General features: G+C 37.9%; 1 protein-coding gene across 2 annotated transcripts in view; it reads right to left on the bottom strand.

Annotated features, from left to right (window-relative positions):
- Positions 1 to 2,768: 2,768 nt before the first annotated feature.
- The window catches only part of SRBD1 (S1 RNA binding domain 1), a 275,758-nt gene continuing 261,318 nt past the window's right edge, over positions 2,769 to 17,208 (bottom strand). The window contains exons 21-22 of one of the 2 annotated variants that reach the window (XM_089653922.1): positions 11,347 to 11,531; positions 2,769 to 3,914 (exon numbers count right to left, since the gene is read on the bottom strand). In XM_089653922.1, the coding sequence (XP_089510048.1) occupies positions 3,622 to 3,914; positions 11,347 to 11,531 (478 nt within the window). In that variant the 3' untranslated portion in view covers positions 2,769 to 3,621. Of the gene's footprint in view, positions 3,915 to 11,346; positions 11,532 to 17,208 lie in introns of those variants that run through there. The other variant, XR_016306420.1, reaches the window with a different exon arrangement.

The raw sequence follows: 17,208 nt of genomic DNA, 5'->3' as shown, positions 1-17,208 counted from the left end.
TTGGGGGCTAAGAATATGCATGCATCATACATACAAGGGGGGTACAACTGGGGGAATCAATGGTGGAGAAGGATCTGGGGGTTCTGGTAGATCACAAGCTTAATAATGGCATGCAATGCCAAGCTGCTGTTTCTAAAGCAAGCAAAATCCTATCTTGTATTAAAAGAGGTACAGACTCCAGAGAGAGAGATATCATATTACCCCGATACAAATCATTAGTAAGACCTCATCTGGAATATGCAATTCAGTTTTGGGCACCAATTCACAAAAATAACATTGGGGAACTGGAGAAAGTACAGAGAAGGGCAACTAAACTGATACGAGGCATGGAGGAGCTCAGCTATGAGGAAAGATTAGAGGAACAGAATTTATTCTCTATTGAGAAGAATAAGGGGGGATATGATCAACATGTATAATATATATGTTTGGGATCACATTAGTCACTTAACCACTTTATTGATATCTTGGATGTTTAATACTTGTGATATAGCGCCGCATCTTTTATATTTTATGTATAATACATCAGTGGTTCATATAGTGAACTCGGTGTAGAGCTATTCACCTTGAGGTCATCACAGAGGATAAGGGGGCACTCTTTATGTCTGGAGGAAAAGAGATTTAATCTCCAAATATGGAAAGGTTTCTTCACAATAAGAACTGTGAAAATGTGGAATAGACTCCCTCAAAAGTTGGTTCTGGCCAGCTCAGTAGATTGCTTTAAAAAAGACCTGGATTATTTCCTAGATACACAGAATATAACTGGATACTAACATTTATAAGTAATTTTGATCTAGGGAATGTCCAATTGCCTCTCAGGGGATCAGGAAGGATTTTTTTCTCCAGAAGGAGCAAATTGGATCATGCTTTGATGGTTTTTTTGCCTTCCTCTGGATCAACTGTGGGTATAGGATTAGAACTTTTTTTTTTTTTGCATGGTTGAACTGGATGGACTTTTGCCTTTTTTCCGCCAGACTAACTATGTAAAGATATAGTGATAATTAGCCCAATTGAAAAGACTTACGTCTGACAGACACATTTTCTTTATATTTAACATTCTGATGTATTCATGATCAATATACAAATGTATATTAAATGTATTCAAAATTATTTTTGGGTGCATGTTTTCAATCTTTAATACCTCTGTTCAATGTCACAGAATTAGAATTATAAAAGCCTTTCCCTCAGAACTTTCTTTTTCAGTTTCTTTCCCGCTTTAGATCCCCTGTAGATTATTCTGTGTGTTCTCATCTTCTACCCACTGCAGTCCTTCTAAATGTATGATGTTGAACTAGACATGATGAGATTCCTATCTAAAAAAAGAAGTTCGTGACATCATCATGTTTGCCTACAAAGTGCAGGAATGTCAAGGCTATGTAGAAGAATCACAGAGACAAATGTCACAACAATTTGCTCTTCATGCTCCTAGTCTTTCCTGCCTCAAAAAATTACTTTTGCGACATCACCACCGGCAGTAGACAAGACGGCGGTAGAGAAGACGGCAGGTAGGTGTAAATTGGCTGGACAGACCTGGAGTCTCCTGGCCTTGCTTATGTAATAGAACTAACAAGGGGAGGTTATGTGACTGGTGGCCTCCAGGGAATGAAAGTCATAGTGACCACTGGTCTTATGAAGAGGACAATAGTGAAAGGAGCCCTGGAAAGCAAAGGATAAGATAAGGATCAGTGGCTGCTGCAGTAAATTGAAAATAAAATAGTGCATGTGAAAGAACAATTACTAAAACAACCTTTTTCTTATCAATTTATTACCAGATTGGGGATACAAAAAAACATATAATAGAATTTCATATCTAAAAAACAGAACTCAGTGCATTCATTGAGTCAAACTACTATCATTTTAAGTTCAAGGGTAAATCATGACTGCCAAACATCACAATATAGGAAGTGAACCTTTACATGCTCTCCATGTCCAAGCCCAAGAAGTATGCCGTCTATTCTCCTAGAAGAGTTTTTTCTTCTGTTATATTAAATCTCAAGCCAAATAACCCAGCTCTTTCGACATGTCCACAAAACTCCAAACATTGTAGCATTTTCCACCTTCCCAGGAAGAACTTCAGGTCTTCAATGCAGGCAATATTGGTCTTGAAATCAGTTTTAGCAAACTCTGTAAATCTCTGATTTATTTGTGTTGAATCTTCTGATCAGTTTTGTTAAGGAAAGAATGTCATTCATTAAACAGTTGTACAGAAATAAAATATATAAATCCCCACACAGCTATGTTCAATCATATCCACTAATTAGGAGCTAGAACAACAATGTGATTCACACACTCCTGTAAATAAAACAAATAGGTGTGCAGAGTCCCAAATTAAAACGATATACTTAACTGAAAAAACTTTCATGAAAAAAATCTCAACTCAACTACTACTATATATAGATCCCATGTAATCTATAATCTCATATCTACACATACACAACTAACTAAACTGGTAACTATAAATGCAGAATGCGCAACATATACAGTATACCTAATGGGCTAAAATGTTACAAACTATAGTACCTACACATAAACTCCCATAATGTAAGTCACAGACTCAGTTTTATCAGTGATGCACAAAGCATCACTTTTAAAACAGTTAAGGTCAAATTCTATATTCAAACCACTCTGGACCAAAACTTCAGTATCATACTACTCTGTTGTACCACAAAATTGCCCCCTCTCCACTGTTTTTTAATCTTCTCCAATTCCCAAAACTCTTATCCACCAGGATCACGGCTGTGATGTGACCTGAAATGATTTGAGACACTATGTTTGGTGTAATCTTTTTTATTGTTATAAATATGTTCCCTCATACGTATTTCCAGAGTCCTAGATGTGCGACCCACGTATTAAAGCCCGCAAGGGCACTCCAACATTCATATTACACGTTCCGAGTTGCACTAGACAAAATCTTTAATATCATATTATTTTACCTGTGGCAGATGCCATACATTCTTTCCATTTCTTAATATTCTGCCATACATCTCTACAGGTAAAGTATTTCCCTCATGAAAAAACCCCTTTCTGATCCAGAAACATAAAGGTGGGATGTTTAGAGGGATCTATAAATTCTTCACCAATGTGTTCCACAGTGTTGGCACTTACTTTTTTTTTTGCAAATCTGTTTGAGTTTCATAGGTATGAAAAAGAAAAGAAAGTTACATACTCGAGCAACCGAACCCACGTGGGGGGGGGGGGTCACTGAGAACTCAATTACAAAAAGGATCGAATAATGAGAACCCTAAAGGGATAGATCTGATGCCTTGTTATATATAAACCTAAGATGATGTGGAAGTATAGATGCCAAATCCTTTAACGTATTGCCCAGTTTCACAGTCTAGAAATTAATTAAAATATGTGTTTGCATTGTTCATCTTTATCTGCATACATTTCAAAATTAATAGTATTACGGTCTTCCACTATTATTAAAAGAACTAAAACATATACTGTATTAAAAAAAAACTAAAACATAATCAGAACAGTCTGGAGATGATGTGAAAAAAAAATATTACTAACAAAACCTGTTTTGTATCTATTTATTCCCGGACTGGGGATACAAAAAACATATAAAGGCACTTCGAATGTAAAAACAGAACCGAGTGCACCTATTGAGTCCACCAAATATCATTTTAAAACACGCAAAAGTTCAAGCGTAATTCTCGACTGTCGAATCTCAATACTTATAACTCGAACCTCTACTCGCTCTCCTGGTCCAAGCCCAAGACTTCTCCGTCTTTTCTCCTTGGAGAGTTTATCCTCTGTTATATATCGCATAGGTATTAAACCAGCTTTTCCTACTCCAATGTCCACAAAAACTCCAAACAATGTAGCATTTTCAACCTTCCCAGTAAGGACAGTTCCAACCTTCAGGTCTTCAATGCAGACGATATTGGTCTTGAAATCGGTTTTATCAAACTCTGAAAAATGAAGAGTTTTTAAATCAGTGCAGCTAAATCCTTTATTACATAAGAACAATATATGATCGCGGTGAAAGGATATGACTAAATCCTGTTAGATAAACTTCTACCTCATGATTTTACATCATTCATTTTCATCAACATTACAAATGCGTTCCTCTATATAGATCATATTTTAGTAATAAATGTTACTTTGTATTTTGCATAGGTTCAAAACTAATGCATTGCAAGAACAGTTAAAATAGATAATTCTTTTTACAGTGTACTGTATTTTTTTTTATTTTGTTCCACAAATATAGTTACAAAAAGTACCGTATTTTCCGGCATATAAGACGACTGGGTGTATAAGACGACCCCCTAATTTTCCAGTTAAAACATAGGTTTTGGGCTATAAGACTACCCCCCTTCCGAGGTAACACCATTTAAAAACATTAGATTTTTTATTTGAAATGGTTATGACTTACCGGTACTTAAAATCCTTCAAAATCCTCATGTTCATCCTCTGACATCATAAGTTCATGAATGACATCTTGTGATACATTTGTAAGACAGTCATCATATGGATCAAATTCCAAATCAGATGGTTACCGCTGGATGTGCGGTAACACGGTAGCTTCGGCTACATACAGTATACAGTGTATATACAGCCTGCTGGATATGCAGTAATGTACATACAGTATACCGCGCTGAGCCAAGCTGGCTCAAAACAAATGTCCCTATGACAGATTAATCTGTCAGCCCGCTGAGCCAAGCTGTTTCAAAACGTACCGGTACGTCCCTACGGTAATCAGACCGCTGGATGTGTGTATGTACGGTAGCTAAGGCTACATACAGTATACGCTGGGACAATCATGGCGAGCGTTGTATTCTACTAATGAATACAAAGCCTTGGCTGAGGTTGTGACATCATCAGCCCACCTCTCTGACTCAGCCAATCCGAGCAGGCTTTGTATTCATTAGTAGAATACATCACTCGCCATGATTGGCCCAGTGTATACTGTATGTAGCCGCAGCTATCGTACATACACGCATCCATTGGGCTGATTACAGTAGGGACGTACCGGTACGTTTTGAAACTGCTTGGCTCAGCGCAGTATAATGTATTTACCGCACATCCAGCGGGCTGACAGATTAATCTGTCATAGGGACATTTGTTTTGAGCCAGCTTGGCTCAGCACGGTATACTGTATGTACTTTACTGCACATCCAGCCAGCTTGACCTAAACTCAAGGTTCACATTTTATACCCCGCGTATAAGACGACCCCCAATTTTTGGGGTATATTTTTAAGTATAAAAAGTAGTCTTATACGCCAGAAAATACTGTAAGTATGTGTGAGCAACGTATACATTTGTTAGAACTCCAGGAATTGCAGCATTTTTAAAAACCTGCTGGCTCATAAGGGGTTAAGTCAAACAAGGTGTATGCCACCTCATACTACAGGTACTCTAAACTGTGACCTTCAGGTTACCGATTTTGCAGCTGTAGAGTCCTTTGCAACCACTCTACTTGCCCCTTTTCTTGCCCAATCCATTCACAAAAAACAATTGGTATTATACCCCCTCTAGACTACATGTCATGTTTCCAGGAACGTTGCACCTCTGTTTTAGGGTTGTGGCTTGCTGGTGACCTTGTGCATATGTTTTGGGCCTGTCCTGGTCTATCCTTGATCTGACGTAGGATTTCTGAAGTGGCCTCTGCCTTAGCTAGTTCTCTGGTGGATTTATCTCTGCAGATTTGTTTGTTGGGCATTTCCATTTCGGGGATCCCAGCCAACTTAATGAGGCTAATTCACACTATCTGTGTTTCTACCCTATGGGCCATTGCCCTTCTTTGGAAGTTACCAGTGGTCCCTTTGGCCTCTGTTTTGCAGAGAATTGATATGGTCATGCTTATGGAACGTATTCAATATACATTGTTGGATAGGATGCATTTACTCAATGGAAAATGGGATGGTTGGAAAACACATTGACACCCACTGGTCTATCATAGACTGATTTGTATTGAATCCTCGTTGGTTATATGGTTGTTCTGCCTATCTTGCTGCCTACTTTTTTCATGTACTTGATCTTTATTTTTCTATGATTGTGTTTTATATTACTGTTTATTATCTATGTGCCTCTTTCTTGATGTATGTTATACCTCATGAAGTTGAGCGATTTTTGCAGTCTATCTCTGAATAAAAACGTTTGTAAACAAAAAAAACCCAAAATATTCTGTGAATGGACAGAGGAGGGGAGGGTCATGCAGAGCAGATGCTGTGTAACAGAAATCTCTTGTCAGCCTCGAAAATATAGCAATAGCTGTACTCCCAGAATGTGATAAGAATGAAAATAGTAAATAAAAGAGAGAATTCAATACACCATATTGGACTCATTGGAGTAATAAACCCAAAAGCAAATATTATATTGCAGCTTACAAATTCTTCGATGTTATGGCTGCATTAGTTCACTGCATTTTCATTTTTTCAGTAACACACTAAAGTCCATTTACCATTGTTTCCTATGGGTCACGTTCACATCTGTGAGTTTTCCACCGATGTGTTTTTTGGAAAGGGTCAGGAACTTTTTTTCCTGCAGCAGGTTGCGTTTATGGTTCCATAGGCTTCAATGGGAACACAGGGGGAACACATAAAAAATGCAGTGCTTGCCTTTTTTATGCATGTCTTCAGTGTTTTTGATGATTTCTCCTGCAAGACAACAGGCACTTCCCAAAAATGCAAAACACATGAAAAAGTGTGTGAAAAAATGCAAAACCGGAAAATGCATCAACTGCAACCTGCATAGGTGTGAACCAGGCCTAATACAGGAGGTGTGTTACTGGCCAGATCACCATTTGAAAACAAAGGGGAAAAAAGCCAAAGAAAAGAAAACGAATACAGCCACCACATCTAATGACTGGTATGCTGCAATATAATAAACTTTATGTTTTGGGTTTAATACCATTTTAACTCTTCATAAACTAGCATATTTTTAATTTCTGAAAATCCAGGAGTTCTTGTTCAACACTTATTGCACTTTTGATGCCTAAACATCAAGAAAAATATAAGAAAAAAACTTCCTTGGCACACCAGGAAGGGCCACACAACATTTCCACATGTCATGGGGAGGAGTAAGAGACCGTTCCCTGCAGACTGATCTGTTACCCACTGTGTCTGGTGCACACAGCGAATGACAGCTCACTGTACTGGGCTGGCCCCGGTACCATGTGATCGCTGTGACCAATTACAGCGCTCATATATCAATGTACACAAATGAATGGCTCTCATTCATAGCCATTCAATATGTATTACTGTGACCTCTGTGATTGGTCATAGTGATCACATTGTCCAGACAGTGCCAATCACAGCGCACCCGTATCATGTGATAGTTCTGCCCAATGACAGCTATGATAACTGTACATAATGGCATATGAATGGATTCCATTAACAAATATAACTGTTTATAACAGTGATGTTCATAGTTATAAGCAATCATAGTGTGGGAAAATATCCTGATCACCTCCCCAGAGTAGTACAGTGTCACTATGGTAACACTGCACTATTCTGGTCACAGTATGTAAAAAGAAAAATTAAAAAAAAAAAGGTTTTTGAAAAAAAAAAAAATGTTTATAAGTTTTGATATTTTATTATATAGCAAAAAAATAAAAAAAACAGTGGTGATTAAACACCACCAAAGTAAAAGTAAACGATAAAAATTTAATTTGGGTACAGTGTTGCATGTCTGAGTAACTGTTATTCAAAGGGTGACAGAACGGAAATCTGAAAATTGGCGTGGATGGGAAGGGGGGGGGGGTGAAGTAGTTTAAAATAATATTTAATTCTCAAGTGGATAACCAAAGTTTTTATCAATATTACCAATATCCCAAAATTCTGTGCATCAGATTATTTAAAATTCCTTCAAATCAAAAGTTAAAGTTATTTATAAATTGAGCTTAGTCATTCTCTGGTTTATTTCTATGTCTTAGGTACTCCAAAAATGGGATCCCACCACAATAATCCTGATCCTGTCTAAATGGGAATGTTGGGTGTTTCTAAAACGCTTTGGAAAATTGATTGACAGTTCTGCTACGTGAGCAGTCTCTATTCCTTTAGAAAATGAAAAACCTTGTCTACTTTGCTAATCACCTGCCCATATAGCAGTACTTTTTGTTTTTGCACTAAAATACAGGTAATATGTAATATTAAAGGGCTAGATGAAGCAGCAACACATCGTATTATAATCTCAACATAAATGAGAAAGTGCATTAGAGGCCGTCACATTGCTGAAAAATAATTTCTTTTCAGCCAACATCATTTCCCCTTAGCAGAAATCGAATATTAATGCCGGCACAATAGTGATCATAAATTCTGTGAAAGAAAAAAGCCTTTGTAGCCATCCAGGGAGCAGCTGTAAAGAAAGCCAAATAATAAGAGACCAGGCGAGAAGGTTGTGCTGTGAAATGACTCATTTTTGTGGTCAGGCGACCGCGTATTCAGGAAATGAATTCAAATCTGAAAATAAATTATATAGCGTATAAATTGTGAATCAAGAAAACGCGCACTTATTAAACACAGCCACCAGAGATGCAGGGAAGACTGCGGTTAGATCATGACAGGGCATACTTCTAGAAGTAAATGTTATTCCTGGGGAGGACTCGGCGTACAATCTGATAAATGCGTGATTTATGAGCCCGATCGAGAAAAAGAAATACACTTCTCAGCTGTCTCTTCAATCAAAATCTTTGTAAAGGTTCAGAAGAAGAGGAGATGGTGTAAACCTACAAGGCCGGTATTAAAATAGGAATTATTATTTTGTGTAAGGTCATGTTCCGTTTGAAGCTTCTCCTGAAAAATGACTTTACTCCAAACTGCGCTGCTGAGAAGATCCCTTTGTATATAGGAAAGACAAATACCCCTGTATACATTATGATACAGTAGCTACAAAGGCAATGTAAATAGGCCTGTCTCCATGGGGAAAGACATACACTTAGGACACACTTCCAAAAGTTACAAAACATTCTGTATAATTATATAGGATATCTATCCATTACTTTATACTCAATAATACTAATGTGTACCAGTTGCAGAGCAAAATGGGGGTTATAATTTTGAGAACTGAACTAGTTTGCCTACTAGTTATTACAAGTAATCACTTTGTAACATATAGAATTGATATACATATTTCAAAAATACAATAAAAAATAATCCATGGGATACTTAGAGGCAAGACAAAATCATGTTTAAAAATGTTCTGGTTAAGAAGGAAGGCAGAGACCACCTTGGGTAAGAAAGAGGTTTTTTGGCTTACCCCTCTGAATCACAAGGGCATTCATTGCAAAGGCCAAAGAATCCCAGGTCGTACTGACAAATAAAAGGTGTATGTAAGGTGTACCCCACTGGAGTCTGGAAAAATTCTTGGTAGAGATGCAGATGTTACGAAGTCCACTTGCCAATTTTCAGCACAAAGAAATTTGCAGTGACGACAGTCAGAATGAGCTCCTTCTCTAAAAGTGACCCAAGTTTTGGTGCCATCTTGATTATTAATGTAAGCCATCACCATGGCAGCGTTGGACTGAACCCTGACTGGCAGCCCCCGAAGCAATGGGTTCCAGTGCTGAATAGAAACCCAAATCACCTTCAGGACATCGATAGTCAACCGAGCTTCCTCTGAACCCCAGTGCCTTCCACACCATTAGAAAAAAGGACTTTCCCAATTCTATTGTTGGACTAGACAACCAACAATCAAAGCGCCATCATGGTCTCGCTTCATCAGATGGATGAGTAGATCCAGGAACTGAGCCCAATTGTCTCATGCTGTCTGAATGTTGAGTTGCAACAGTTTGGAATGAAACTGGGCATATGGCACTGTCTCAGAGGAAGCCACCATCAAACCCAGTACCCTATGCATATGTGAACTGAGGGATGAGGCAAGGACTGAAGATCCTGCACCTTGGATCTAAGGATTCAAAGCTTTTCTTGGGCAAATACAGTATGTGTGTCAGGGCTGTGTTCAGGACAAGGTCTAAATATTACAGGTGGTGCAAGAGATCTAACATCAACTTTTAAAGATTGAGGAAACTCTGTAGGGTCTGTACTGTCTTTTGTACAATGACCGCTAGTCAGCCTGCTGACTGCTCCAGCAGGAACATATGGTCCAGATACCCCAGAATAAACATTCTCTGAAGAAGCACCTAAGTTAGCACCTTGGTGAACATCCATAGTGCTGTGACAAGACCAAAGGGCATATCCACTAACTGAAAAAGTTGTTGCCCTACCCAAAACACAGATGATGTTGTTGAGGTGGCAAAATGGCAATGTGCAGGAAGGCATCTTTGATGTCCACCAGGGCCACGAAATCCTCCTGATGGAGGGAAGCAATAGCTGATTGGAGAGATTCCATACCGAACCTTTTACAGAAATTTGTTCAAGAAGCTCAGGTCCAGAACAGGGTTTAGCGCAGTGAAAAGATTGGAATAATATCCAAAAAATCCAGTTCTGGACCAGGGGAGATAACCTATTGTGATCATAACAAGTCTGGTGCATAGTCACTCTTTTGTTGGGTGCTATAAGCACATTTCACTGTATGAAGTGTGGAGGAGGAAAGACGCAAAACTCCAGGACACAATGTTCCAGACCCAGATGTCCTAAATGCCCACAAAGGCCAAAAGATATCCCACACTTAAAGAATTGGGGGTGCCCCTTCAATGGGACGAGGGAGTGGGAGGGACCAGGCAGGCAGCTTTGCTATTTGTGCAGCATAACCAAATGTTCCAAGAATCAACCCATTTGTGTGTCCTGTGATGCACAATGCAAAAAAATGTACGCAGCATTATTAGCCTTTACTTCTACTTTAAGCCTTGTCTCTGCTTAGAAAGTAAAACTAACAACTGAGCAACAGAAAGAAGCAAGGAGTATCTAGCTAAAGAATGTACTAACTAGCACCAAAACTAGGAGGAGCAAAAGGAACATACCAGATACAACTAAGAAGACAAAGGACTGGCTGCTGTGGTAGCATAAATAATATTGCAATATGTTTTGCCTGCTTTAGATAGACCATCGCATTCTCTTGAAAGAACGATGTGCTTTGCTTGTTCACTGCAACCAGGAATCCTAACATTGTATAATGTCCACGTTGGATAGTGTTGGCACTTACATAGGGTTAAGGACTACTTCCACATGTGTCATTGTTTAGGCCTGGTGATTGGTTGCTTAGGTCTCAGCACTGCAACCTAAGGTGGAAGTCACAAGCTTCCCTCTAAGTGGAAGGACCTGAGCTAGTGGCTCAGGAAAAGAAATGGAGTGACAGAATAGTGCAGCAAACATACATACCAGCAGGTGGTTTCTGTTCTTTTAGAGGAATCTGTCACAATGCCCATTTAGGCAAACTCTCAGCCTCATTAAGCATTGTAAATTCTTACCACAGGTATGCTGAAATTAGCAATCTATACCATACCTGTGCGAATGTCATAGCCTTCAGGTTGGCATAGACCATCAATAATTAGCTGCAATGTGAGAACAGTTGTCTTCAGCTTCTCGGATAACTTATCAACTCCTTCTCTTTGGACAAATTCAGTAATTTGCTTCTGAATTGTCTCTGTTCCGATTTCATCGGCACTTCCACTCACGAGGCTCAAAAACCTACAACAAACCAAAAGTAAAAGACACTTTTAAAAATATTCTATAGTGTAATTTCAACAATCACACATTTTGAGTTATTACTGCAAAGCTTGTATGCAAAGCAAAACTTTTTTTTTTTGTATAGTGTAAGGATTGCCATGACCCCTTTCAGGTTGTTTCTGTGTGCATCCCACCTGGGAGATTTACCTTTACTTTCTGCCCCAGAGAGACTACAGGAAGAGGAGATCTCTGTGAGTTGGTATCCCTTATTAGACAGAAAAGGTGTACCCATTAGAATATATTTCTTCACCACCTGTTCCTGTAAACTTTTTTAGGACTTTCACATTTTTACAAACTCCCTTTTTCAAATTTCTGTAGTTGGCCTACTCAACGCGTTTCACCTTCATTGGACATCGTCAAGGGAAGGTGCTTCCCGTGCCACCCCTGCCATTTTTATGACTCCACAATATATATTCCTGATTGGCTACATTACATGCAATTTCCTCTATTTGCCCTCTAGTGGACATCTGCGGAAGTAACAGTCAGCCTAGTTGGGATTTTCCTATCGCCATCTTGTGCTTAAATAAATATCTGCTGATAAGGGAGTATAAAGTGAAAATGCAAAACCACTAAATTATTAAGGAGAATGTACATTAAATCAATGTTCAAATTTCTTTGGGCCACTATAAATGAGATCTAAAAATTAAAGTTAATATTAAGGATTTGTACTGTGCCATTATTAGGTACATCAAAAAGTTTAAATATATATATCCTCTTAAAAGTGCCCTAGCTCATAAATCCACCGGGTTCTGCGATATAGCCTTTTTGAAATTTGTACCCCTCCAGTTTTGAAAAATTCTGTCAATACCATAAAATATTAGGCCCCTGGTGTCTCAATTATGACAATTTTCCCATGCTCCTTCCTACATATTGTAACCCACAAGGGCACTCCATTACATATGATACAAACATCCTGTCGCATGAAATACATCTCTTCATATTATAAAGCTGCTGTGTGCTTTTGGATATGAAATAGTTTCCCTTTCTTGGTTAGCTATTGTTTTTCACAGGCCACTCCTCCTTTGCCTAAAAAAACCCTATTTGATCTAAAAATGTGTTTTTTTTTTTGTGGGAGGTTAATCACACATTAACCTCCCACAAAAAAATATGTAGCATTCTTGTTCAAATAGCTAGTACCCTCCTATAAATAAAATATGCTTTTTTGGGGGAGTATAACAAATGTTTTATCTGTAAAAAGTATTGGCCAGTGTTGCTCTATTATTTTTCCTATTTCCCTATATTGATGATTAAAATCTGTTATAAAAGCAAGACCTTGGTCCTCATATCTCTTGTTCTATTTCTGTAGTATTTGATTCCTATCCATTTTTCCCATAGATTTCTTAATTTCTTTCAACTGACACCTTTGAGATCTTAATAAAAAGACTTGAGAATAAGCTTGTTCCTCAGTCCTTCTGCAAGTCAACAGTTCCTTTTAATATGCATCATTGGCAGTTTTGAGATATTATGGATCCACCGTGGATGACAGCTAGATGATATTACATAACTCTTTCTGTCCGTATCCTTGAAAAAGGTTTTGGTACAGAATTAACCCTGAGATTTGATAATTACCAAGCCTAGGAAGTTTACCTTTTCTCTATTCCATCCACCTGAGAAGGAAATGTCATATGGATTATTGTTTAATCCTTTCACAAATATTTCTAAAGTCTCTACTAGGCCATCCCATATTACTATAATATGGTCTATAAATCTTTTGTAAAATTTGAGTTCTGGCCATTCTTTATTGCATATCATCACCTCCTCCCACATACTCATGAAGAGGTTAGCCACACTGGGTGTATACTTTGCACCCCAGAGCTACTCCCTTGATCTGCCCATAGTATTCACTATCATACCAAATATAGTTCTTACTCATAGATAATTCCAATCCTTCTAGAATGCAATCTATTTGTTTTTGTTTCAGCCCTAACCTTCTAGCACCCATTTCACAGCTCTGAGCACATCTTTTTGCTTTATATCTGTATATAAAAGGAATAAACATCAATTGTTGCAAATACATAATTCTCATTAACTGGGATAAGCCTTTTAATATTGAAATTAGTTCCTTACTGTCTTTTTGGTATGATTTATTAGTGACCACTAACAGTTGTAGAAACACAACCAAATACTCACCTAAGGGCATTTTAGTTCATCCCCTTTCTGGGGGTGTATCATGATTTTTGTGGATTTTAAGCACGATAAATGCTTCTGGTATCAGGTTCCTTACTTATTATTCCCTCCTTTCCCCCTTTTATATCAAATCTTTTCCACTTTTTAGTATATTCCTGCCTAGGGTTACCTGATAAATTTATTATACGTCCCCTCCCCATTTCCAAAATATTTTTGCATCTACTTCTCATGGTCTTCAATACTTAGGATTGCAATTCCACCCCCAATCCCCCTTATCAGCTGGTCAAATTACCATGTTCCTCTACTTCTTTATCACCTTTATATCTGCCTATACATCCTTACTTTTTCTGGATCTTTTAACATCATTTTTTATATCACCCTCCACTAAGTTTTTAAAATGCCTCTAGGAAATGATTCCCCGTGACTTCAGGATTAAATGTTTAATTTTGTTTAATTTTCTGTGGACATACTCTTATTTCTCAATATTTTTATCCATGTTTTAAATTCTCTCTGGATAGTGCTTTTTCATATTTACCTACCTGACAAACTTTTGTACATCAATGTAGGGATCACATTTCTCTATATATTTTTCTCTGGTGCAAACTTTAACCTCAGATCCAACACCTTCAACTCATCTTTACTAAAAGTAATCCCATTCAAATTAAAAAAAGTCTCTCCCCTAAAATTCTCTCTTTCTTTTTACTCTGGCCCTTGCTGTGTCCTCTTGTTTTTCTCTTTCATTGTGTTTCCATTTTCAATGTTGTTGCCTTCTTATATCCCTTCTGTTCCCCTATTCCTCCATTGGATTGGATAAGGTTACCACAAATCTCTCCTTCTCTTTGGATGTTATTTCTGAAATTTCCCCCTGGTGGTTGTTGTTGGAAGTTCTTGCTGAAAACTGCAGCCCTGTTTTCATGTCCTCTCCCCCAGGTTCTTTTTGTAGACTGTATAAAGATTCAAACAGATTAAATAGGGATAACCTTACAGCTTTGCTTTCCTCATATTTTCTGGGGTACCTATTATTCATATTTAAATTGTTGTCCTTCAAAATTATTCCTCCAGGCATTCTACCCTTCGTTTGGTTTCCTATTCCTGTGAATGACTGGTTTCCACTACTCTTCCTGTATAACCTCTCAATGGATGATTCCTTAGATTGTATCATTCTTTAGGTTTTATCCTCCTGCCATTTATAGATTTGTTGATTTCTATAATCAGCTGCATCTCTGTGGTATTTCTTAATTTTGTTTTCGTAACCATATCCAATTTTTAAATACATTCATGTAATTCCCTTGATTTTAATTTGTATTCATTCGATTATATGCAAGGCAGGAGTTTTATTTTAACATCTGAATTTTTAACTCCATATTTTTTTGGTTGCCTCTTCTTCTTTGTATAATCATGCTAAGTAGTTTCATTTTGCATTGGTTGAAAAACTGAAGCCATTCATCCATAAGGGCTCTGTCATTTAGACCATCGTTAGGATGTACATCCAAAACCTTAAGTCTCCTACGTGTTACAACCTTCACAACGTATTTTGCTAAAGTGGTTATGTCCCACCATGCCCTTATCGGTTTGTCCATGGTGTGTTTTAGTTGTTTTAAACTGCTCTCCATTCTTATATTGTCATTCTCTTCTAATCTAAAAAAATGTTCAACATTGCAGCCTCTATTTGCCATATAATCAAAAATGTATATGTGTTCCATAGGAGGTTACAGTGGAAAAAGGGATCTAATAAGGTTATGTACCCAGATTCATAACTTCTGTACCTTGGGGCACATCAACCAGATGTGGAACATGGATCATTTGGGGAAAAAAAAGTAAGCAGAAGAATATCTTAGGAAGATAGGTAATCTTTATCACGTGGATCCTGCTGAACCACGAGATAGAGAGGGTCTGCCTTTTCCCTAGGTAACGAGATACGTTCCTGAAGAAAGGGGGGTAATTCACCCTATAAAGTGAAGTAAAGGTTATGAAAAGGTAGACTCAAGTATGGCAGTTTTGAGGTCCATGTAAATGAGTAATTAGATTGCACATTAAGATTGTGATGGTCAAGCTTGACAACGAGAGATTGGCCTTTGCTTCATTCATACATAAGCAAGATATTTCTCCAAATTCAGAGAACAGAAAACAAATTAGAGAGGGTAGAAAGAACGGCTTTGGAAAGATTAAGTAGAATGTTGTCTGTAAAGAATAGAGCCTTATAATGAATGCTCATAATTTCCATGCCTTATAATGAATGCTCATAATTTCCATGCCTGAAGGTTAGAATTATTTCTGAAAGCCATTTCCAGGGGATCAAGGACTAGATCAAATAGAGTAGGTGAGAGGGGCAGCTGTCTGGCATCTCTGTGAAGATAAAAGACCTTGGAACAAAAACTACTATATCGGACAGAGGCTTTAGAATGGAGTAGAGGGCTGAAACAAACTTCAGAAATTCTGTGTAGAAGCCTTCTAAGAAGCACATGGAGAAGGTCGTCCTAGGAAAGTGTGTTAAATGCCGTATGCATATCAAAGGATAACATGCTTTTAAATGAGCAAGATTTTTATGATGGATCACTCACCCTACAGAGAATCACCTGTAACTCCCTTTTCTTTTGATCGATCTGGGGCAAAAATCTGATAGCTATCACCTTGACTATTATTTCTATGCTAACATTAAGTAATAATATTGATCTAAAATTATACCATATACAGTAAGGTCCGTATATATTTGAACACATGCACAATTTGCATATTTTTGGCTCTGTAGGCCACCAGAATAAATTAAAACGAAACAATCCAAATGAATTTGAAGTGCAGATTTTCAGCTTTAATTCAAGGGGTTGAACATAAATATCAAGTACAAATTTTACGAACTGCAACCATTTTTATGCAAAGTCCCTCCATTTTCAGGGGCTCAAATGTAATTGGACAAATGAATATAATCATAAATAAAATGTTCATTTTTAATCTTTTGCTGAGAATCCTTTACTGTCAATGACTGCCTGAAGTCTGGAACCCATGGACATTACCAAAGACTAGGTTTCCTCCTTTCTGATGCTTTGCCAGGCTCTAACTGCAGATGTCTTCAGTTTTTCTTTTGTGGGTCTTTCTGCCTTACGTTTCGCCTTCAGCAAGTGAAATGTATGCTCAATTGGGTTGAGATCAGGTGATTGACTCGGCCATTGCAGAATATTCCACTTATTTTCTTTCAAAAGCTCATGGGTTGCTTTTGCAGTGTGTTTTGGATCATTGTCCATCTGTACTGTGAAGCGTCGTCCAATCAACTTTGCTGCATTTGGCTGAATCTGGGCTGACAGTATGTCTCTAAACACTGCAGAATTCATTTGGCTGCTTCTGTCTTCTGTCACATCATCAATAAACACCAATGACCCAGTGCCACTGGAAGCCATGCATGCCCATGCCATCACACTGCCTGCACCATGTTTTAGAGATGATGTTGTGTACTTTGGATCATGAGCTGTTCCAAGCCTTCTCCACACTTTTTTCTTCCCATCATTCTGGTACAGAT

This window comes from Staurois parvus, unplaced genomic scaffold, assembly GCF_062004578.1.
Source record: "Staurois parvus isolate SC_StPar_1 unplaced genomic scaffold, SC_StPar_1.0 ptg000727l, whole genome shotgun sequence".
NCBI lineage: Eukaryota > Metazoa > Chordata > Amphibia > Anura > Ranidae > Staurois > Staurois parvus.
The sequence above is the reverse complement of the archived record's forward strand: the minus strand, read 5'-3'. Positions and strand labels throughout refer to the sequence as shown.